The sequence below is a fragment of the Salvelinus fontinalis genome, chromosome 14, assembly GCF_029448725.1.
Source record: "Salvelinus fontinalis isolate EN_2023a chromosome 14, ASM2944872v1, whole genome shotgun sequence".
NCBI classification, from domain to species: Eukaryota; Metazoa; Chordata; class Actinopteri; order Salmoniformes; family Salmonidae; genus Salvelinus; species Salvelinus fontinalis.
The window spans coordinates 31,605,492-31,630,372 of NC_074678.1; the positions used below are offsets into that span (position 1 = coordinate 31,605,492).

General features: G+C 43.7%; 1 protein-coding gene across 3 annotated transcripts in view; it reads right to left on the reverse strand.

The window, feature by feature from the left end:
• Positions 1-14,164, reverse strand: part of LOC129810633 (long-chain-fatty-acid--CoA ligase ACSBG2-like) — a 28,705-nt gene extending 14,541 nt beyond the window's left edge. The window contains exons 1-4 of one of the 3 annotated variants that reach the window (XM_055861335.1): positions 14,041-14,164; positions 2,608-2,746; positions 1,711-1,826; positions 1,357-1,413 (exon numbers count right to left, since the gene is read on the reverse strand). In XM_055861335.1, the coding sequence (XP_055717310.1) occupies positions 1,357-1,413; positions 1,711-1,826; positions 2,608-2,723 (289 nt within the window). In that variant the 5' untranslated portion in view covers positions 2,724-2,746; positions 14,041-14,164. Of the gene's footprint in view, positions 1-1,356; positions 1,414-1,710; positions 1,827-2,607; positions 2,747-6,078; positions 6,245-14,040 lie in introns of those variants that run through there. The other 2 variants (XM_055861334.1, XM_055861336.1) reach the window with 2 other exon arrangements.
• Between the last annotated feature and the right edge of the window lie 10,717 nt (positions 14,165-24,881).

The following is a 24,881-nucleotide window of genomic DNA, read 5'->3' on the forward strand; positions in this document are numbered from 1 at the left end:
CCTCTTATTGTGCCTAGCACAAGGTGCACCTGTGTAATGATCATGCTGTTTAATCAGCTTCTTGATATGCCACACCTGTCAGGTGGATGAATTATTTTGGCAAAGAAGAAAATGCTCACTGACAGGGATGTAAACGAATTTATGCACAATATTTTATTGAAATAAGCTTTTTGTGATTGTGGAACATTTCTGGGATCTTTAATTTCAGCTCATGAAACATGGGACCAACACTTTACATGTTGTGTTTATATTTTTGTGCCGTATACATCAAACAGTGATCATGAACGTTGACACTATATTACATATATAGAGTATAATGACATGGAAATGTGAAGTGCACATTTGGACTTGCTTGTATGACATCAAAGCAGTATTTTTTTTATAATCCACAACATCTCATCTTTCAAAATACATCAAGTCCTTGTAATTTATAGCATTTCCCTCACTGCCCCCCCCCCCCAAAACGTTGCCAAATTATCAGGAGGGATGGGGGCAACGTCACACACAGTGCTCAAATTCAGAACGTCTGGCAGTCAACACCCATACAGAGCTGTGAAGCGGAGATCCTGAGCTATGACGTCATATATAACATGTTACTGTACAGCCACTGCATTCCAATGTAGGCCCTTATCAATGACAAAATCTGCCATTTTCAACCTGTATACAGGTAGGAGTGTCAAGGGTTAAATGGGGGCCATTAGCCAGAGACAAACAGAAGCTCTAACTCACCTAGTATTATTAGCAATCACGTTTGAGTCTTATCAGCAATTTTTCAAATGCCACTGTGATAAGACTAGAACTATAGATAATCCCTGTCACTATTTTGAAGTGCGTGAAGGCTTTATTTAGATAAGGGGACCTACTCTCTCCCATGTTCTGTGTTGACTATGAAGCCTCTGAAAAGCACTATAAAACGAAAAGATCAACACTGAGTGAAGCGTGGGGTAATGTGACCTTGTGTTAGGCTGACCCCGTTTCCAAAGAGCGCTGTGTTTCTGTGTACTGTCAACAGGACTGAGCTGTGGGTGGAACCTTCTGGGAGTTCAGACAGGACTGTTTATGACCAAACACTTCTTTAATAGTCAACAGAAGCACATTGCCACAGTCATGCTGCCACTCTGCCAGGTCCTGAGGCTACAGTTACTGGACATCAGGTGGATGAATGGATGGTGGAGGAGAATGCCCTACTGATTTGCAGTAACATAGGGTTTTACTGACCAACTGACACAAATCTCAACTGAAATGTGCTTTTAATGAAATTTGTGAATACCTTCATTTAGGATGGCATAGCCCTATTTCATCTAATTTGGGGTTTTATATATGCCAGTATAGAGCTTATAAAAAGGGTTGTCATACCGAGTGTGTGTGGAATGTTGACTGAATGTTCTTGACTTGGGTCGGAGGAGACAGGAACTGGAGGAGACAGGGTAGGGAAGTTGGCACGTACTGGCACCAAGGGTGGACTTCACTTCCCTTAGGCCCATTCCCTCAAAGTTCAAAATGGGGACAATTACATTTGGTCTACCTCAAAATTAATGCACTGGTATAACTTCTGTAGCCAAGTGCCAACCTCAAGAGTGTGTGTGAAACACTATGTTTGTGTATGCTCTAACTGTTGTAGCCCTGTTTCCTAAATGTATTTGTGTCCCATGTAAATGCTGTTCTTGTGGTGTTTGCCAAGTAAATGTGTGAGTGTGTGGGTCAGCTCACCTGTCTGTGTGTGTGTGGGCCATTCAGTGGGGATGTCTGTGGGATTGTTGGTGAGCTCAGTGTTGGCCCCAGTCTCCACTTCCCTCTCACCAGCTGACTCCTCCTCTGATGACTCACTGAGGGGAAAAACATTATAAACAATGTTAAGTAGATCCCCAGTCCTGTCCTGGTGAACTCTGCTGCCACGTCTAAGATGGATGGAGGAAACCTTTCAGTGTGTCAGAGACTAACGTCCCCAAGAATCTGTATTGCAAACTGACTATAAACCTATTTACAATGCTGATTTGACAAAATGTAAGGACTGTTTCTCATCTTTGAGTGATATGAGTAGGTCAAATATCTCTTTGAGCTGTCATTTAAAGAGATAAACTATATATACACAAAAGTATGTGGACACCCCTTCAAAATGGATGAATTCGGCAATTTGAGCCGACTGGGAGCCAGGCCTAATCGCCCAGCCTCACTAATGCTCGTGGCTGACTGGAAGTAAGTCCCCGCAGCAATGCTCCAACATCCAGTAGAAAGCCTTCCTAGAAGACCATCTCCATATTAATGCTAATGATTTTGGAATGAGATGTTCGATGAACATCCTTTTAGTCATGTAGTGTTCTTCAGGCTTTTGGCAATGAGGCCCTTCATCTACTTCCTCAGAGTCAGATGAACTAGTGGATACCATTTTTACATCTCATATTTCAGTATGAAGACAGATTCTGGGGAAGTACATAAAGGTCCTCATTGCCAAAATCCCAAAGTATCCCTTTAATGTGGGATTATTATTAAGACCGTGAAAGGTTGCAGGTCATCGTTATTCCTGTGTGACGAGAGCCTTTCGATCAACAGTCCAAACATGAATCACGCCATCAGACCAGAGACAATGGTTTCAGGTCAGGTACGTACTTGGCTGTGGAATCCATAGTGACTTCATCCAGTGAGGCAATGCTGTCCCCGGTGCCACAGGACGACTGCAAGTTGCTGTCATCCCTGGGGGGGTCCATCACCATGGCTGTGGACATGGCAGCGGGCTCACACACAATCACTGGGGGGGATAGAGATAGGGGACAGGGTAAGAAACAGCATATGACTCATTCACAAAACATGACACATGCAAACCTCGGGGCTGAGTTTCTCCAGCGGTAAGTGATGGGAGGTTTAAAAATCAGGCTTTGAGAGTGACAAATGGGACACAAATGGCACTAGTCCTTCCTTACAGTAGCACCTGCTTCTTGGCCACACAGTGGAACTGCCAGTAGCATGTGACTGCCAAACAGCTCACAAGACTCCCACCACTGTGCTGCCAGTGCTGTCACAGGGTCATGCTCTGGACTCAAAAAGGTACATAGATCCAAGAGCTCCTGTAGACTGAACTGTGTTTTTGTCCCCATAAACCACTGTTTTTGAACAATGAGGCATCCTTTTAAGAAACTTCTTTCAGCCAAAATAAATGAACCATGTTTATTCAGTGTGGTCCTTTCCCAAATCAGAGGAAGCCTAAATTAATATTTGGGCCTTATCGTGTTACGAAACCCCCCTTTCAGAGATATAAAGCCATGTGGACACATGACAACAGGAGGGACGGCAGAGGTTGCATAAGACGGACTAATTTGGTTGGGTGGTTCATCTCATCGTCTGGTTATTGAAATTCTATGGCTCCATCTGTGTGAAAGACACACAGACCCAACCAGAGCCCAGTTCGGCCCCTGTTGATGATCTGCTTGTTCCATTGTGGGCAGTTACCCAACATGGCACATGAAACACGTCAGCGCCCTAGAACAATAACCATGACCGCCCCACCAGCACGTAACTCCAGCCCACTCTCCACCCCCTTGTTGGAAAGCCAATACCAGCCTGGCTTCTGTTTATCTAGGCCTGGCTCGGTGCATTGAAAACACATACCAGTGGCCCTTTCGGCCTATTGTGGAATGGACTATCATAGTTCACCAGCTGAGGACAATTGAGCAGGGGCGGCAGGAAAGAAAAGACCATGGGGGTCAGAGCAGGAACACAAATATTCCCCTGAGCCAGGGCCAGGGCGCAGCCAGCCCTCATTAAAACCCTGTCAATATTATAACCTAGTGTTTTGAAACGGCTATAAACCCTCAAACTGAAAACCAATGTGTCTGATTCATGGTTCGTTCAAGGGCCGTAGCTCAGCAGATCGATAGATTCTACCTCCCTGCTCCCTCCTTCAGAGGCACTGCTGTTAACCTTGAGACTTCCTCATCTGCTATCCGAGCAGCTAACCGATCGCTGCAGCTGTACATAGTCCATCGGTATATAGCCCACCCAATTTACCTAACTCACCCCCCATACTGCTTTTATTTATTTACTTTTCTGCACACCAGTATCTCTACTTGCACATGATCATCTGATGATTTATCACTCCAGTGTTAATCTGCTAAATTATAATTATTCGATTTATTGCCTCCTCCTCATGCCTTTTGCACACATTGTATATAGATTCTCTTTTTTTCTACCATGTTATTGACTTGTTTATTGTTTACTCCATGTGTAACTCTGTGTTGTTGTCTGTTCACACTGCTATGCGTTATCTTGGCCAGGTCGCAGTTGCAAATGAGAACTTGTTCTCAACTAGCCTACCTGGTTAAATAAAGGTGAAATAAGAAATTTAAAAAATAAAATAATAATTACACATTCCTGCAGAGCCTGTGAGCTCACCGCTTACACCACAAACCCCCTGCAACATCTACCATTTTACTCTCTTCCTCCAGTAACAGAGCGGCTGCAGATTCCCCATGCTCACACACTTGGACAGCTGTGGCCAGGGTTCACGCTGCATGGCTGTAATGTATTCTAGTGTGGGAGTTGTATTGTGAGTGGACCCTGGGGGTTGGGGCCGACATGCCTGCATTGGGGGTGGGTGCTATAGACTAAGCCTATAGCTCAGAAAAGGCTCGCTTTCACACTCAAACTATGTACCTTAATGGAGAGAAGAAAGGAGATTCTTGATATTTCTGAATGCTGCCTTAAGGCTGATCCTCAGGGGTCTCTCTCTCATGACTGAATAAGTCTCAGGGAGAAGCCCTATAGAACTGATTTATGTTTGGATGTGATGAGAGCTATCGTCACATGCCAAACCAATGACCAAGTTCTATTCTCATCCCCTCCAGCTATGACGACCAAGGCTGTATGTATTTACCTTCACAATGTGCTCACCAATACAAGTCAGAACAGGGAGAAAAAAAATCTAAATCAAGGTACTTCCTTGTTGTACGATAGAAAGCCATTTCCTTCTCTCCTGTTGATTGAGCCCGGAATGGATGGTCACCGTCTGACCCCTAGTCCCCAGAGGAGCAGTTCATTGTAATGCCTAAATGAGGTTGTACACCCCTGCCAGGGAGATTCCCAGTGAGCATTAAGGGGATCGGCTCAAATGGATTTAGCATTGCGCAGAGTTTCATCACGTTAGCAACTGACCGCTGCGTTGCACACAATTAAGAGAGGATTAGGTCCCAAACAGTATGTCTAGTCCACATAACTGCCACAATGTCCATTCAAAAAACGAATTGCAAGTATAGACGATTTGGCTGATTATGAGTAGAAGCTTTTCTTGCACACTGCTCTAATAGCAACATTAAACACATTTTTAGAAACCAGCATTAACTACAACCTAAACAAATCCTCCCCAAAACTGGGCATCTCCAAAACCAAGCAGGGGTTTCCCTCTCCCCACACCCAGCATTTAAATACCCCAACTGTAGAGAATTTTAGATGCAAAGAAAGCACTTGCTACATTAAATCTCTTTCTGTCCCTGTACTTGTCTCTATCCCAGATGGCCATCTCACCCATCTGCCTGGAGGTGTTTCCAAGGCTGCTAACCCACTGGGGTGAATCAAGTTTCCATCCATCCAACCATCAGCTGTTTCTGGCCCCAACAATGCAGTTAAAACTGGGACTTCTTTGCCTTGCCCAACCCTGTCTGAGTAGCTGTACATGGAGGGCAGGATGCTCCACCCCAGCCAGCCGGCACATATCTGCAGTCGACATGGGCTAATGAGGTGGAAGAGTACCACATAAACAGCCTTCAGAGCTGTGGTACATGAGCTGTTCTTAATTCAATAACTTAACTTCAATGTAAGAACTAAACCAAATTCAAACGTTGAATACAGAGGGACTCAAATTTAGTTTTAAAATGTATTTTAAGTAAGGTACACAGAAACCACCAGTCACATCCCAATGAAAATGCCAGAGAAATGCCTTCCCACAAGCCAAAGTCGGAGGATTATGGTATAAAGATGTATTATATGTAACAATCAATGTAAGCTTTCAGATCTAGGCTACCCAAGTGAAAGGGAAAACGCCCTCATCAAAGTCTGAATGTATATCTAATTCAATGCATAAGAACTTACAGTGCATCCTTGGAAGCAAAGTCTTAAGATTCCTTGTTTCAGTTCTGGTTGCCGGTTCTCTGGACTGCTTAAGCACTCTATTCAGTCAGCTGCTAGACTCAAAATATGCTGGCCTCTCCGCCTCCGTCTACTCTGTGTAACACATCATTAATTTTCAAACGCCTGCTTTGTCCCTCCTCCGAAACCCCACCCTTTCCTGCAGACATCCTTACACACTTCCGCCACTAAGATGACAACACTACAGCCCTTCTCATTGGCTGAAATGGCTCACACCACAAGACTCGTCCCCCATATATGGTCACTTCAGCTAAATGAATGCAAGGGAGGGAGGGGAATGGGTGGAATGGAATACTCCTCCCCCCTTCTCTTGGATGATGCGATGAGTCCCCCACCCAACCCAACCCCCTCACACACACACAACCACACAAAGCAGATATGCTGCTGGGGTTACTACAGGACAAGGAAGGGGCGGTTCCTCAGGCCAGTTTGTTATAGCTACTGCATAAAGCAGCTGTGCTAGCTGGGCTTTTATGAAGTTCCAGAGATAAACATGCCAACATTGTCAGGCAGACATCTGTATCCTACTGACCTATATACTGTAGGCTACATCAAATAAACATCCAGAACTATTGGATCATATTGTCTTCTATCACTTCCATTAATTTATTCCTAGTTATGATATACAGTGCATTAAGATATACAGTGCATTCAGAAAGTATTCAGACCCCTTGACTTAGTCACGTTACAGCCTTACTCTATTTTTTTTTTTTAAATCCCCCCTCAATACCCCATAATGACAAAGCAAAAACTGCTTTTTAGAATTTTTTGCAAATGTATTACAAATAAACAGAAATATTACATTTACAGAAGTATTCAGACCCTTTAGTACTTTGTTGAAGCACCTTTGGCAGAGATTACATTCTTGAGTCTCCTTGGGTATGATACTACACGCTTGGCACACCTGTATTTGGAGAGTTTCTCCCATTCTTCTCTGCAGATCCTATCAAGCTCGGTCAGGTTGGACGGGGGAGCATCAATGCACAGCTATTTTTCAGGTTTTTCCAGTGATGTTAGATCGGGTTAATGTCCGGGCTGTGGTTGGGCCACTGAAGGACATTCAGAGACTTGTCCCAAAGCCACTCCTGCGTTGTCTTGGCTGTATGCATCGGGTCATTGTTCTGTTAGAAGGTAAACTTTGCACCAGTCTGAGGTCCTGAGCGCTCGAGCAGGCATTAAGGATCTCTCGGTACTTTGCGCCGTTCAACTTTCCCTTGAACCTGACTAGTCTCCGCCGCTGAAAAACATCCCCACATCATGATGCTGTCACCACCATGCTTCACCATAGGGATGGTATTGGCCAAGTGTTGAGCAGTGCCTGGTTTCCTCCAGATGTGATGCTTGGCATTCAGGCCAGAGTTCAATCTTGGTTTCATCAGACCAGAGAATCTTGTTTCTCATGGTTTGAGAGTCTTTAGGTGCCTTTTGGCAAACTCCAAGCTGGCCGTCAGGTGCCTTTTACCGAGGAGTGGCTTCCGTCTCGCCACTACCATAAAGGCCTGATTGGTGGAGTGCTGCAGATATGGTTGTCCTTCTGGAAGATTCTCCCATCTCCACAGAGAAACTCTAAAGCTCTGTCAAAGTGACCATCGGGTGCTTGGTCACCTCTCTGACCAAGGCCCTTCTTCCCAGATTGCTCAGTTTGGCCGGGCGGCCAGCTCGAACATCTCTGGAGACCTGAAAACAGCTGTGCAGCGACGCTCCCCATCCAACCTAACAGAGCTTGAGAGGATCTGCGGAGAAGAATGGGAGAAACTCCCCAAATACAGGCGTGCCAAGCTTGAAGCTTCATACCCAAGAAGATGCAAGGCTGTAATCGCTGCCAAGATGCTTCAATAAAGTACTGAGTAAAAGGTCTGAATACTTATGGGATACCAGTTTATTTTGTATAACTTAGCAAAAATGACAAAAAAAAAACTGTTTTTGCTTTGTCATTATCGGGTATTGTGTGTAGATTGATGGGGGATAAAAACAATTTTAGAGTAAGGCTGTAACGTGACAAAGTCAAGGGGTCTGAATACTTTCCGAATGCACTGTATATGAGGGTATGTATAGACATTGTGGATAGAATATGTAATATATCTGAAGAATACGTGGATAGAATAGTATATGTACAGCAATAGTTGAATAGGATGGCTTTGACTGACTAGAATACAGTATATACACACACACATATGAAATGGGTAAAACAGTATGTAAACATTATTAAAATGACCAGTGTTCCAGATCTATGTACTAGGGTAGCAGCCTCTAAGGTGCAGGGATTAGTAACTGGGTGGTAGCCGGCTAGTGACAGTGACAGTTTAGGGCACTGGGTGGAGGCAGGTGGGTGATGGCTATTTAATAATCTGATGGCCTTGAGATTGAAAAACAGCTTTTCTCTCGATCCCAGTGTTAATGCACCTGTACTGACCTTGCTTTCTGGATGATAGCAGGGTGAACAGGATGTGGCTTGGGTGGCTGAGGTCCTTGATGATCTTCTTGGCCTTGCTGTAACACTGGGTGCTGTAGATGGCCTGAAGGGCAGGCAGTGTGTTCCAGGTGATGTGTTGGGCTGACCGTACCACCCTCTGGAGAGCCCTGCGGTTGCGGACGGTGCAGTTGTCGTACCAGGCGGTGATACAGCCCGATAGGATGCTCTCAATAGTACATCTGTAAAAGTTTGTGAGGGTTTTAGGGGCCAATACGAATTTCTTCAGCCTCCTGAGGTTGAAGAGGTGCTGTTGTGCCTTTTTCACTACACTGTCTGTGTGGACCATTTCAGATTGTCAGTGATGTGTACGCCAAGGAACTTGAAGCTTTTCACCTTCACTGCGGCCCCATAGATGCGGGCGTGCTCCCTCTACTGCATCCTGAAGTCCATGTTCAGCTCCTTCGTTTGGTTGACATTGAGGGAGAGGTTATTTTCCTGACACCACTCCGCCAGGGCCCTCACCTCCCCCTCGTCGTTGTTGGGAATCAGGCCTACCACTGTTGTGAGTTGGAGGCGTGTGTGACCACACAGTCATGGGTGAACAGGGAGTACAGGAGGGGGCGGAGCATACACCCTTGTGGGGCCCCCGTCAGGAAGTCCAGGACCCAGTTGCACAAGTTGGGGTTCAGACCCAGGGCCATGAACTTAAGGATGAGCTTGGAGGGTACTGTGGTGTTGAAGGCTGAGCTGAAGGCTGAGCTGTAGTCAATGAACAGCATTCTCACATAGGTGTTCCTTTTGTCCAGATGGGATAGGACAGTGTGCAGTGCAATGGCGATTGAATCATCCGTGGATCTTTTGGGGCGGTAAACGAATTGCAGTGGGTCTAGGGTATTGGGTAAGGTGATATGATCCTTAAGCCTCTCAAAGCACTTCATGATGACAGAAGTGAGTGCTGTGGTGCAATAGTCATTTAGTTCAGTTACCTTTGCTTTCTTTGGTACGGGAACAATGGTGGACATCTTGAAGCAAATGGGGACAGCAGACCAGGATACAGAGAGATTGAATATGTCCATAAACACTCCAGCCAGCTGGCCTGCGCATGCTCAGAGGACGCAGCTAGGGATGCCGTCTGGGCTGGCAGCCTTGTGAAGGTTAACAAGTTAAAATGTTTTAATCAAGTCGGCCACGGAGACTGAGGGCTCACAGTCCTCGTTCAGCGGCTTGTGTTGGCGACACGGTGTTATCCTCAAACCCGGCGAAGAAGTTGTTTAGCTTGTCCGGGAGCAAGACGGTGTCCGTAACGTGGATTGTTTTCCCTTTACAATCCGTGATTGTCTGGAGTCCCTGCCACAATTCTTGTGTCTGACCCATTGAATTGTCGCTGTCTGTGCTGATGTTTTGCCTGTCTGATTGTCTTATGGAGGGCATAACTGGACTGCTTGTAGTCAGCCATATTCCCAGTCACCTTGCCATGGTTAAATGCGGTGGTTCACACATTCAGTTGAGTGAATGCTGCCATCTACAATTTATTTTAGTTTGGATAGGTTTTAATCATCACAGTGGGAACATCCCCTATACACTTCCTGATGAACTCAGTCACTGTGTCAATGTATACATCAATGTTATTAGCAGAGGCAACCCGGAACATGTCCTAGTCTGCGTGATCAAAACAGTCTTGATGCATGGATTCCGATTAGTATGTTGAATAGACCTTGGCACGGGTACTTCCTGTTTTGAGTTTCTGCCTATGGAAGGGAGGAGCAAAGATCTGATTTGCCGATGGGAGGGCCTCAAGGCCATCCCGGAAGGGAGAGTAACAATGGTCAAGAGTTTTTGAAGCGAGAGTACTGCAGGCGATGAGTTGATAAAACTTTGGCAGCGTTTTCCACTAGTCCAAATTAAAGTCCCCATCTACAATAAATGCAGCCTTAGTATATGCGGTTTCCAGTTTGCACACAGTCCTTGAGATTCGTAGTGGTATCGGCTTGAGGGGGAATATACACAGCTGTGACAAAAAAAAAATAACATTCTCTAGTGATGTAATATGGTTGGAATTTGATAGAGGTATTCTAGGTCGGGTGAACAAAAGGACTTGAGTTCCCGTACGTTACCACGATGTACCGAGAACCCAGCTGGCTGTATCAACGGGGACAGTATATCCGGAGAGAGCCATGATTCCGTGAAACAGAGTATGTCTCTCTGGAAGGAGATTCACGCTTTGAGCTCATCTACTTTATCGCCCAAGGACTGAACAATAGCGAGTAATATACTTGGAAGTGGTGGATGGTGTGCACGCCACCTGAGTCAGGCTAAAAGTCCACTCCGAATACCTCTTCTCCCAAGGCAGCATTTTGGAGGAGCCTCTGGTATAAGTTCTATTGCCTTGAAGGGTACGATCAAAGAATCCAATTCAGGAAAGTTGTATTCCTTGTTGAAATGGTGAGAGACTGCCTCTCTGATATCCAAAAGTTATTTCTGGCTGTATGTAATAATGCTAAGAATGTTCTGGGCTAATAGCGTGAGAAATAAAAAAATATATATAAATACTGCAAAGTTGCTTAGGAGCGAGAAACAAGGTGGCCATGTCTATCTGCGCCATCTTTATATGAAGTTGATCAACTTTTAAAACAGCATTACTTCCCCATGTTTCCTCTAACTACAGTGTATGATTTTGAAGCTCTGAGTATGTACTTTTATCCAATTTTCCCACCACTGGTGGGAAAATGCGCATATTTTCTTTATGTAGATTTTAGAATGTTTGCATAAAAATCGATCGCCAATTGGATGGAAACCTAGCTACTTATAACATCAAAACAGTCTCCTCTATGAACAAATATACACACAACCAACACTGCTTTATTCAATAGCCTACTGCAGGGCATTTTTTTAATGTTTTATTGTTGGATATAAGACTGTTAAAATACCAGCAAATCAGCTCCAAGCGATTTTAATTTTGGAAATCTGTTCCAAAGTATTCCCACGCATAGAGAGATGTGATCGTAGACAAATGTAAGCAAGGTTTAAAATGATTATGTTTTAGCCTGTTTGGGCTTCTTGCGGTCAATTTGCAGTCAACCAATTATTTGTAATTACACTGAACAAAAATATAAAATGCAACATGTAAAGTGTTGGTCCCATGTTTCCTGAGCTGAAATAAAATATTGCAGAAATGTTCCATATGCACAAAAAGCTTATTTCTCTCAAATTTTGTGCACATTCCTGTTAGTGAGCATTTCTTCTTTGCCAAGATAATCCATCCACCTGACAGGTGTGGCATATCATGAAGCTGATTAAACAGAATGCTCATTACACAGGTGCACCGTGTCTGGGTACAATAAAAGGCCACTAAAATGTGCAGTTTCTTCACACACTTCTCTGCCCAATTTCCTTTCAAACTGGATGACCAAGATAAGGAAAGTAAAACTACTAGTGATACACCGATATGAAATTTTGGGCCGATATCCGATATTTGCCAAAAAACCCAATAATAAAAATGTTAGCGGCCTTTTATTCCATTTAATTTTTTTTAAATATCGGCATCGTTTTTTTGGCAAGGAAAATATTTGATATCGGTCAAAAATTTGATATTGGTAAATTTCTAGTTTCTACTGGTCATTGTTTTCAGGCTGGTTGTATTGGTGCTAGCTAGGTACCAAGCTAAAGCTAGCTAGCTACCCCAGAAGTTGAGGTCAAACAAATATCGCTTTATTACCAACGCGGAATTGTAAACACATCGTTTGTGGCCGGTGTATGCAGACTTTTGGGCAGCTTTGACAGTGCTACTGATAGTAGTGGTGGCGCTTGGCTTGCACGTGCAAATTCAGAACATACAACATTCTATAGTAGAACTGTGGTATTTGATGTGTCAAATTTAAAGCTTATTTGACTTGTCAAAGTGTTATTTGACATGTATCTTTTTTGACACACAAAGACCCAAACGGTGTTCCATAGTATGTCGTGAAACTAATAGCAGTGACGCTATTACTGTGTAACTCAAGTAGGGCAACATCTGAAAAATAGCGCACTTGGTAGTGTGTACCGGTGCTCGACCAGTCGCGAAAGCCAACATCACCCACGACAGAGAACGGTTGATTGTCAAGGGAAATTAATTCCATTATCTTGGAGTTAATGGATTTCGCCTTTGCGTTGTCTCACTCTTTCAAATGACTGTTCAACTTGTTGACTGCTCGATCCACACAGCAGACATTGTGGGCTAGGTTAGGAATGCTGTGTTGCACGTGTAGCGCAACATTTTACGTGGCGTCATTATGTCATGTACCTACATTATATAGGTATGCAGGTCAGCTTTGACTTGGGTTTTGCACATCAGCGTTAAACTAGATGCAAATGCATAGAGGGTGAGTGCTGATCCCATAGCTAATGATACCAAGGCTGAGAAAGAACTTCCCAACTGGGCAGCCCTGTTTGCTGAGAACTTGAAAGTCATGGCAAATGGAGAGATTTGTTTTGCATTATCACATAGAACCTAGCAAGGTGACAGCTTGATGTATTCAACCTACTTTGAAGGATTAACAATGACTCACAGGAAAATGAAGATGCCCATTAATAAAAGAGACCAGATGTATAGCATGATCCTCACAGGAGAATTATGATGCCCATTAATAAAAGAAGAGACCAGAGGTATAGCAAGATCGCTTCAGCCAATTGCTCTAAGAGAAGCAAACCCACCGCACTATCACATGACCTCTGGTGAGCCATCTCCCCATAAAAGGCGAGGGCGTGTTGCTGCTGCAGCCAGCGAGGTTATTGGAGTTCATTGACATCTCCTTCGTCATATTCATGGTACAGGGAATCGAGGCTCATTGCGTGTACTGTACAGCAATTGGAAATGAAATGTTGAGTAACGTTAGACCTGTAAATGTATTTAGCTGGTTGACTGCACATTGACTAACTAGCTAGCTATGTTTTCCTATAAATGGGGACTATAGGAAACCTGACATCACCACACGCCTACAAGTATTCGGATTAATAGAAAGGTGTCTATTTAGAGAATGTATGATCTTACATGGCATGATGATCAAATAGAGGTAAAAGGTCGGCAGAGGTGGGCATTATTTTCATCGAGGGAAAAAAACATGTCCAATAAAATTCATTTAGAAAATAGGTCAAGCTTAACATGTTTTTATCAAACGAATGACACGAGCATCCACTCGCTGAAGGTGCACCGGCTGACAGTTACCGGTCGGCTCGTGCAAAGAAAAATAGCTAGGAGAATGGCTAATTGTAAGGCTAGCCAAATTGGTTCAAAGTACAAATGTCACAGTTTCAGGTAAGATATTCCATTTAAATTAAGAGCAAAATTGTTAACTATAAGTAGCTCTGTATTTACCGGTAAACTACCTTAACTACACAACAATGACAGCCATTGCATGGCATGTAGTTTGTAGCGAATGAAGAATAGCACACGTTATCGTTAGGCCAACTTGTTTAAGTTTATTAATGTCAATTAAAGTAATGTTGGAGCTTACCGTCAATGCAAAACAAGGCAACTTTTTCCTGCTGGAAATGTCAGTGCTGCAAACTTTAGCGCCGAAGTTGTTTAAGAGTTCTTAAGGGAAATTAAGTCAGGTTACTTGGCCTATCCTGCAGGTGTGCACGCCAGCTACTGAGAAGCAGACCGAACGGCTCTTTTTGGTTAACGTCTTTTAAACCAAATCACATCTGTGAAAGAACCGTTCATTTGGCACCCTGATTTATTACTACTGCTTTTTGACCTTCAGACAACGATTATCTGCACTGTAGACAATTAAAACATTATCTGAAGATTGTAATGCACTACAGGAACAATAGATAGTGAGGAGAGACTTTTTCTGGTCCACACACATTGTTGCAGTGCATTCATTTTTTCCCTTTCATTTTTTTTTTGCAGGCCATCTAATAATTTGGTATGGTAAAAATGTATTTGAACTAACATGCCACGATCTGAAATTACATTTGTAGGCTTCATTTGAGAGATTTCCAATTGTTTCATGGTCTTAGGTATTTTTAAGAGCCAATGAACGAAGAGCTGTTTGGGAGCCAAATGAGCCGGCTCACTGAACAGATTCGGAATGCCCATCACTACTGAGAAGGACACGTTCACACTGAGTATACCAAACATTAGGAACACCTTTTTGCCCTCAGAACAGCATGGACTCTACAAGGTGTCGAAAGCGTTCCATGTTTTTATTTTACTTATCCTGTTAATTTAAGTCAGTTAAGAACAAATACTTATTTACAATCACTGCCTACCCCGTCCAAACCCTAACCCGGACAACGCTGGGCCAATTGTGCGCCGCCCTATGGGACTCTCAATCACGGCCGGTTGTGATACAGCCTGGAATCGAACCAGGGTCTGTAGAGACGCCTCTAGCACTGAGATGCAGTGCCTTAGACCGTTGCGCCACTCGAGAGCCCACGAGTGGCGCAATTTTTTTAATGGTTTATGGTTTTGCCTAGAAGGGATCCAGCTTTTGCCAAAATTGACTTTTCGTAGAAGGTTTAGATTTAGAACTTTAACAGCAAGGATAGGTTTCCTAAACGCATCGCACTAAGACCATATTTCGTCTATTTAGTTTCAATGGAATTAAGATGATCTTAGTGCTATGATGGTTTTGGGAAACCCAGCCCAGGTTATGAGAATGAATGTAGCAAATTAGGCTATAAACTGGGTAGTTTGAGCCCTGAATGCTGTTTGGCTGAAAGATGTCAAATATCAGACCATATACCACGGGCATGACAAAACATTTATTTGTACTGCTCTAATTACGTTGGTAACCAGTTTATAATAGCAATAAGGCACCTTAGGGGTTTGTGGTACATTACCATTATACCATGGCTAAGGGCTGTATCCAGGCGTTGTGACTAAGAACAGCCCTTAGCCGTGGTATAGTGGCCATATACCACATCCCTTCATTGCTTAATTATTAGATCTTGAAATTACTTAAATTTGTGGAAACCTAAATCCATATTAATCACTGTACAGCACCCTTGTTTAAATACGGTCTATGGTAGCCTACCACTTCTCTCTGTATTTATTTTTAAGAGAACACAAAAAGGTGTGTATCATAAAACATTTCTGTGTCCTCCTTTGGTCTGAATAAAGTCTAGGTTATCAAACCCAAGAAGTCGAGTATACCCAGGTTATTTCAGTGGTGTAATCATTAGTACAGTTTTGCAACTAAAACAAAAGTTTGTATAAGACAAATTCAGGTAGGTCCCTCTCCGTTTAGTTCCATTTGCTTCCGTTTAAGAAACGTTTTTCCACCTGGTGAAGGTCTTGGAGAAAATTCAGGTTTCAAATCCCAGGTGAAATTAGTGTCGATAGTAAGAATGGCAATGAGTGGAAGAGAAGGAGCACATTGAATGGCAGTATAGCAGCTATGGAAAAACGATGAACTTGTACTGCCACCATGTGGTTGAGATTTTATGCACTGGCAAGACCCTATATTTAAACTAGAGGTTACGAGTAACTCAATTGATTACTGATTACAGCTTTATTGATTGATTACTGATTACAGCTTATCTTTTGTGTTGACCTTCACTCAACAGATGGGTTCTCATATGTTTATCAAGAGTTCATTAATAACAATATATTTTATATATTAACAACCCGGCCGTCCTACAATCTAAAATAGATTCCCTCAATCTCACACAAATTATCAAGGAACCCACAAGGTACAACCCTAAATCCATAAACATGGGCACCCTCATAGATATTATCCGGACCAACTTGCCCTCCAAATACACCTCTGCTGTTTTCAATCAGGATCTCAGCGATCACTGCCTCATTGCCTGCATCCGTTATGGGTCCGCGGTCAAACGACCACCCCTCATCACTGTCAAATGCTCCCTAAAACACTTCTGCGAGTAGGCCTTTCTAATCGACCTGGCCCGGGTATCCTGGAAGGATATTTACCTCATCCCGTCAGTAGAGGATGCCTAGTTGCTCTTTAAAAGTGCTTTCCTCTCGAACTTAAATAAGCATGCCCCATTCAAAAAAAATTAGAACTAAGAACAGATATAGCCTTGGTTCACTCCAGATCTGACTGCCAACGACAGGCACAAAAACATCCTGTGACATACTGCACTAGCATTGAATAGTCCCCGTGATATGCAACTTTTCAGGGAAGTCAGGAACCAATACACACAGTCAGTTAGGAAAGCAAAGGCTAGCTTTTTCAAACAGAAATTTGCATCCTGTAGCTCTAACTTCAAAAAGTTTTGGGACACTGTAAAGTCCATGGAGAATAAAAGCACCTCCTCCCAGCTGCCCACTGCACTGAGGCTAGCAAACACTGTCACTACCGATAAATCCATGATAATCGAGAATTTCAATAAGCATTTCTCTACGGCTGGCCATGCTTTCCTCCTGGCAACCCCAACCCTGGCCAACAGCTCCGCACCCCCCGCAGCTACTTGCCCAAGACCCCCCCCAGCTTCTCCTTCACCCAAATCCAGACAGCAGATGTTCTGAATGAGCTGCAAAACCTGGATCCGTACAAATCAGCTGGGCTAGACAATCTGGACCCTCTCTTTCTAAAATTATTCGCCGCCATTGTTGCAACCCCTATTACTAGTCTGTTCAACCTCTCTCGTATCGTCCGTGATTCCTAAAAATTGGAAAGCTGCCGCAGTCATCCCACTCATCAAAGGGGGTGACACTCTAGACCCAAACTGTTACAGACCTATATCCATCCTGCCCTGCCCTTCTAAAGTATTAGAAAGCCAAGTTAACAAACAGATCACTGACCATTTCGAATCCCACCGTACCTTCTCCGCTGTGCAATCCGGTTTCCGAGCTGGTCACGGGTGCACCTCAGCCACGCTCAAGGTACTAATCAATATCATAACCTTCATCGTTAAAGCACAGTACTGTGCAACCGTCGTCTTCATCGACCTAGCCAAGGATTTCGACTCTGTCAATCACTGTATTCTTATCGGCAGACTCAACAGCCTCGGTTTCTCAAATGACTGCCTCGCCTGGTTCACCAACTACTTCTCAGATAGAGTTCAGTGTGTCAAATCGAAGGGCCTGTTGTCTGGACCTCTAGCCGTCTCTATGGGGGTACCACAGGATTCAATTCTCGGGCCGACTCTTTTCTCTGTATATATCAATGACGTCGCTCTTGCTGCGGGTGATACCTTGATCCACCTCTACGCAGACGACACCGTTCTGTATACATCTGGCCCTTCTTTGGACACTGTGTTAGCAAACCTCCAAACAAGCTTCAATGCCATGCAACACTGCTTCCGTGGCCTCCAACTGCTTTTAAATGCTAGTAAAACTAAATGCATGCTTTTCAGCCGATTGCTGCCCGCACCCGCCCACCCGACTAGCATCACTAATCTGGACGGTTCTGACTTAGAATATGTGGACAACTACAAATACCTAGGTGTCTGGCTAGACTGTAAACTCTCCTTCCAGACTCATATTAAGCATCTCCAATCCAAAATTAAATCTAGAATCGGCTTCCTATATCGCAACAAAGCCTCCTTCACTCACGCTGTCAAACATACCCTCATAAAACTGACTATCCTACCGATCCTCGACTTCGGCGATGTCATTTACAAAATAGCCTCCAACACGCTACTCAGCAAACTGGATGCAGTCTATCACAGTGCCATCCGTTTTGTCACCAAAGCCCCATATACCACCCACCACTGCAACCTGTATGCTCTAGTCGGCTGGCCCACGCTACATATTGGTCGCCAGACCCACTGGCTCCAGGTCATCTATAAGTCTTTGCTAGGTAAAGCTCCACCTTATCTCAGCTCACTGGTCACCATAACATTACCCACCCGTAGTTTTCGCTCCAGCAGGTATATCTCACTGGTCATCCCCAAAACCGACACCTCTTTTGCCGCCTTTCGTTCCAGTTCTCTGCTGCCAATGACTGGAACGAATTGCAAAAATCGCTGAAGTTGGAGACTTATATCTCCCTCACTAACTTTATGCATCGGCTATCTGAGTAGCTTACCGATCGCTGCAGCTGTACACAGCCCATCTGTAAATAGCCCATCCAACTACCTACCTCATCCCCACATTGTTTTTATTTACTATTTTTGCTCTTTTGCACACCAGTATTTCTACTTGCACATCATTATCTGCACATCTATCACTCCAGTGTTAATTTGCTCAATTGTAATTACTTCGCTACTATGGCCTATTTATTGCCGTACCTCCTTACTCCATTTGCACACACTGTATATCGATTTTTCTATTGTGTTATTGACTGTACTTTTGTTTATCCAACGTGTAACTCTGTGTTGTTGTTTTTTGTCTCACTGCTTTGCTTTATCTTGGCCAGGTCGCAGTTGTAAATGAGAACTTGTTCTCAACTGGCCTACCTGGTTAAATAAAAGTGAAATAAAAAATATACACTACCGTTCAACAATTTGGGGTCACTTAGAAATGTCCTTGTTTTTGAAAGAAAAACACATTTGTTGTCCATTAAAAAAATATAAAATTAATCAGAAATACAGTGTAGACGTTCTTAATATTGTAAATGACTATTGTAGCTGGAAACAGCAGATTTTTAATGGAATATCTACATAGGCGTACAGAGGCCCATTATCAGCAACCATCACTCCTGTGTTCCGATAGCATGTTGTATTAGCTAATCCAAGTTTATAATTTTAAAAGGCTAACTGATCATTAGAAAACCCTTTTGCAATTGTTAGCACAGCTGAAAACTGTTATTCTAATTAAAGAAGCAATAAAACTGGCCTTCTTTAGACTAGTTGAGTATCTGGCGCATCAGCATTTGTTTCTTTGCAACTGCCTAAAAAGCCAGCATCCCGGAGTCGCCTGTTCACTGTTGAGATTGAGACTGGTGTTTTGCGCGTACTATTTAATGAAGCTGCCAGTTGAGGACTTGTGAGGTGGCTGTTTCTCAAACTAGACACTCTAATATACTTGTCCTTTTGCTCAGTTGTGCACCGGGGCCTCCCACTCCTCTTTCTATTCTGGTTAGGGACAGTTTGCGCTGTTCTGTGAAGGGAGTGGTACACAGCGTTGTACGAGATCTTCAGTTTCTTGACAATTTCTCACATGGAATAGCCTTAATTTCTCAGAACAAGAATAGACTGATGAGTTTCAGAAGAAAGGTCTTTGTTTCTGGCCATTTTGAGCTTGTAATCAAACCCACAAATGCTGATGCTTCAGATACTCAACTAGTCTAAAGAAGGACAGTTTTATTGCTTCTTTAATCAGAAAAACAGTTTTCAGCTGTGCTAACATAATTGCAAAAGGGTTTTCTAATGATCAGTGAGCCTTTTAAAATGATAAACATGGATTAGCTAACACAACATGCCATTGGAACACAGGAGTGATGGTTGCTGATAATGGGCCTCTGTATGCCTATGTAGATAATCCAGCTACAATAGTCATTTACAACATGAACAATGTCTACACTGTATTTCTGATCAATTTGATGTTATTTTAATGTACAAAAAATGTGCTCTTCTTTCAAAAACAAGGACATTTCTAAGTGACCCCAAACTTTTGAACGGTAGTGTAGCTCTTTTCATTACAAAAAATAATCTTCACATCGCTTTGAACACAAAAACACCTTAGGGGATCTGGCAGTTTATGGTTCATCTTCCACACACAGCTTCAGATAGGCTGTAGGAGTTGCTTGAACAGAGAGAGCATCGATGATAATGACAGACAGGGAGAAACTTCTGCAATTAATTGACATTATCAACTTTCCTGTGGTATCTACTTCTCCTCTCTCGCTCTGACATTACCCTATGAAAGACTTACCATAGATGTTTTATACATTCTGTGAAATGTTGCAAGAACAAATGGCACGATTCTGCAGATTGCTGGACCCTTCACACACATAGATCTCAAAAATGTGAGCAAGACAAAGGAGATGATTATGGACCACAGAAAAAGGAGAACCGAACACGCCCCCATTCACATCGACGGGGCTGTAGTGGAGCAGGTCGAGAGTTTCAAGTTTTTTGTTGACCACATCACCAACAAACTATCATAGTCCAAACACACCAAGAAAGTCGTGAAGAGGGCACGACAATGCCTTTCCCCAACCCGAGGAGACTGAAAATATGGCATGGGTCCCCAGATCCTCAAAAAGTTCTACAGCTGCACCTTCGAGCACATCCTGACGGGCGCATCCATCACTGCCTGGTATGGCAACTGCTCGGCATCCGACCATAAGGCGTTACAGAGGGTAGTGCGTACAGCCAAGTACATCATTGGGGCCAAGCTTCCTGCCATCCAGGACCTACACTACCGGTCAAAAGTTTTAGAACACCTACTCATTCAAGGGTTTTTTCTTTATTTCGACTATTTTCTACATTGTAGAATAATAGTGAAGACATCAAAATTATGAAATAACATATATGAAATCATGTAGTAACCAAAAAAGTGTTAAACAAATCAAAATATATTTTATATTTGAGATTCTTCAAATAGACACCCTTTGCCTCGATGACAGCTTTGCATATTCTTGGCATTCTTTCAACCAGCTTCACCTGGAATGCTTTTCCAACAGTCTTGAAGGAGTTCCCACATATGCTGAGCACTTGTTGGCTGCTTTTCCTTCACTCTGCCATCCGACTCATCCCAATCCATCTTAATTTGGTTGAGGTCATGGGATTGTGGAGGCCAGGTAATCTGATGGAGCACTCCATCACTCTCCTTCTTGGTAAAATAGCCTTTACACAGCCTGGAGGTGTGTTGGGTCATTGTCCTGTTGAAAAACAAATGATAGTCGCACTAAGCTCAAACCAGATGGGATGGCGTATCATTGCAGAATGCTGTGGTAGCCATGCTGCTTAAGTGTGCCTTGAATTCTAAATAAATCACAGACAGTGTCACCAACAAATCACCCCCACACCATAACACCACCTCCTCCATGCTTCACGGTGGAAAACACACATGCAGAGATCATCCGTTCACCTACTCTGCATCTCACAAAAACACGGCAGTTGGAACCAACACTCTCAAATTTGGACTCTAGACCAAATGTCCATTGCTCGTGTTTCTTAGCCCAAGCAAGTCTCTTCTTCTTATTGCTGTAGTAGTGGTTTATCTGCAGCAATTCTACCATGAAGGCCTGATTCCCACAGTCTCCTCTGAACAGTTGATGTTGAGATGTCTGTTGTTGAACTCTGAAGCATTTATTTGGGCTACAATATTTTGTAGCCATGCGTCCTCCGAAGCACAACCCAACCAAGCCGCACTGCTTCTTAACACAGCGCCCCTTCAACCCGGAAGCCAGCCGCTGCCAATGTGTCGGAGGAAACACTGTGTACCTGGCCCCCTTGGTTAGCGTGCACTGCGCCTGGCCCGCCACAGGAGTCGCTGGAGCGCGATGAGACAAGGATATCCCTACCGGCCAAACCCTCCCTAACCCGGACGACGCTATGCCAATTGTGCGTCGCCCCACGGACCTCCCGGTCGCGGCCGGCTGCGACAGAGCCTGGGCGCGAACCTAGAGACTCTGGTGGCGCAGCTAGCACTGCGATGCAGTGCCCTAGACCACTGCTCCACCTGGAAGGCCCTCTCGGGCTACAATTTCTGAGGCTGGTAACTCTAATTAACATATCCTCTGCTGCAGGTCTTCCATTCCTGTGGCGGTCTTCCATTCCTGTGGCGGTCCTCATGAGAGACAGTTTCATCATAGCGCTTGATGGTTTTTACGACGATACTTGAAGAAACTTTCAAAGTTCTTGAAATGTTCCATATTGACTGACCTTCATGTTTTAAAGTAATGATGGACTGTCGTTTCCCTTTGCTTATTCGAGCTGTTCTTGCCATAATATGTACTTGGTCTTTTACCAAATAGGTCTATCTTATGTATACCCTCCCTACTTTGTCACAGCACAACTAATTGTCTAAAATGCATTAAGAAGGAAAGAAATTCCAAAAATGTACTTTTAAGAAGGCACACCTGTTAATTGAAATGCATTCCAGGTGACTACCTCATGAAGCTGGTTTGCGTGTGCAAAGCTGTCAAGGCGAAGGGTGGCTATTTGAAGAATCTCAAATATAAAATATATTTTGATTTGTTCAACACTTTTTTGGTTACTACATGATTCCATATGTGTAATTTCATAGCATTGATGTCTTCACTATTATTCTACAATGTAGAAAATAGTAAAATAAAGAAAAACCCTTGAATGAGTAGGTGTTCTAAAACTTTTGATTGGTAGTGTACACTATATACTAGAAATGTACACTGTATACTAGAAATGTCAGAGGAAGGCCTCAAAAATTGTCAGTCACCCAAGTCATATTCTGTTCTCTCTGCTACCACACAGCAAGCGGTACCAGAGCACCAAGTCTAGGTCCAAAAGGCTCCTTAACAGCTTTGAGCTCCAAGCCATAAGACTGCTGAACAATTAATCAAATGGCCACCCAGACTATTTACATTTGTTTTTAACACTGCTGCTACTCACTGTTTATTATCTATGCAGTCACTTTACCCCTACCTACATGTACAAATTACCATGACTAACCTGTACCCCTGCACATTGATTCGGTACAGGTACCCCCTCTATATAGCCTCGTTATTCCCACCTGGACAAAAGGAACACCCACGTGAGAATGCTATTCATTGACTACAACTCAGCGTTCAACACCATAGTACCCTCAAAGCTTATCACTAAGCTATGGATACTGGGACTAAACACCTCCCTCTGCAACTGGATCCTTGACTTCCTGACGGGCCGCCCCCCAGGTGGTGAGGGTAGGTAGCAACACATCTGCATTGCTGATCCTCAACACTGGAGCCCCTCAGGGGTGCGTGCTCAGTCCCCTCCTGTACTCCCTGTTCACCCACGACTGCGTGGCCAGGCACGACTCCAACACCATCCTTAAGTTTGCAGACAACACAACAGTGGTAGGCCTGATCACCGACAACGATGCGACAGCCTATAGGGAGGAAGTCAAAGACCTGGCCGGGTGGTGTCAGAATAACAACCTATCCCTCAACGTAACCAAGACTAAGGAGATTATTGTGGACGACAGGAAAAGGAGGACCGAGCACGCCCCCATTCTCATCGACAGGGCAGTAGTGGAGCAGGTTGAGAGCTTCAAGTTCCTTGGTGTCCACATCACCAACAAACTAGAATGGTCCAAACACACCAAGACAGTCGTGAAGAGGGCACAACAAAATCCTATTCCCTCTCAGGAAAGTAAAAAGATTTGGCATGGGTCTTCAGATCCTCATAAGGTTCAACAGCTGCAGCATTGAGAGCATCCTGACTGGATGCATCACTGCCTGGTAGGGCAACTGCTCAGCCTCCGACCGCAAGGCACTACAGAGGGTAGTGCGTACAGCCCAGTACATCACTGGGGCTAAGCAGCCTGCCATCCAGGCCCAAAAAAATGGTAAAATACCCCAGCCACAGACTGTTCTCTCTACTACCGTATGGCAAGCGGTACTGGAGCGCCAAGTCTAGGACCAAAAGGCTTCTAAACAGTTTTTACCCCCAAGTCACAAGACTCCTGAACAGGTAATCAAATGGCTCCCTGGACTATCTGCATTGTGTCCCGCCAACCTCTCTTTTACGCTACTGCTACTCTCTGTTTATCATATATACATAGTCACTTTAACTATACATTCATGTACATACCACCTCAATTAGCCCTACTAACCGTTGCCCCACACACTGGCTACCCGGACTATCTGCATTGTGTCCCGCCGCCCACCAACCCCTCTTTTACGCTACTGCTACTCTGTTTATCATATATGCATAGTCACTTTAACCATACCTACATGTACATACTACCTCAATCAGCCTGACTAACCAGTGTTTGTATATAGCCTCCCTACTCTATATAGCCTAGCTACTGTTATTTTTCACTGTCTTTTTTACTGTTGTTTTTATTTCTTTACTTTACTATTGTTCACCTAATACCTTTTTTTTTTAAATAAAAATTGCACTGTTGGTTAGAGCCTGTAAGTAAGCTGTAAGGTCTACTACACCTGTTGTATTTGGTGCACGTGACAAATAAACTTTGATTTGATTGTTACTTTAATTTGATTTCTTACTTTAGTTTTTAGTAAATATTTTCATAACTTTATTTCTTGAACTGCATTGTTGGTTAAGGGCTTGTAAGTAAACATTTCGCGGTAAGGTTGTATACCTGTTGTATTTATTTGGCTTATGTGACAAATACAATTTGATTTAAAACGAACGAGTCCGTGACAAACGTTGCCGTATGTGGCCTTACTTGAGGAATAGGGTCAGAGCGCCCTCTAGTGATCGATTGGCCTTATTGGGCGGAGTCAATACAGTATCCCCGCCCTCATATATATATCGTTTATATCAAATGACGTATGCAGTACAGGGT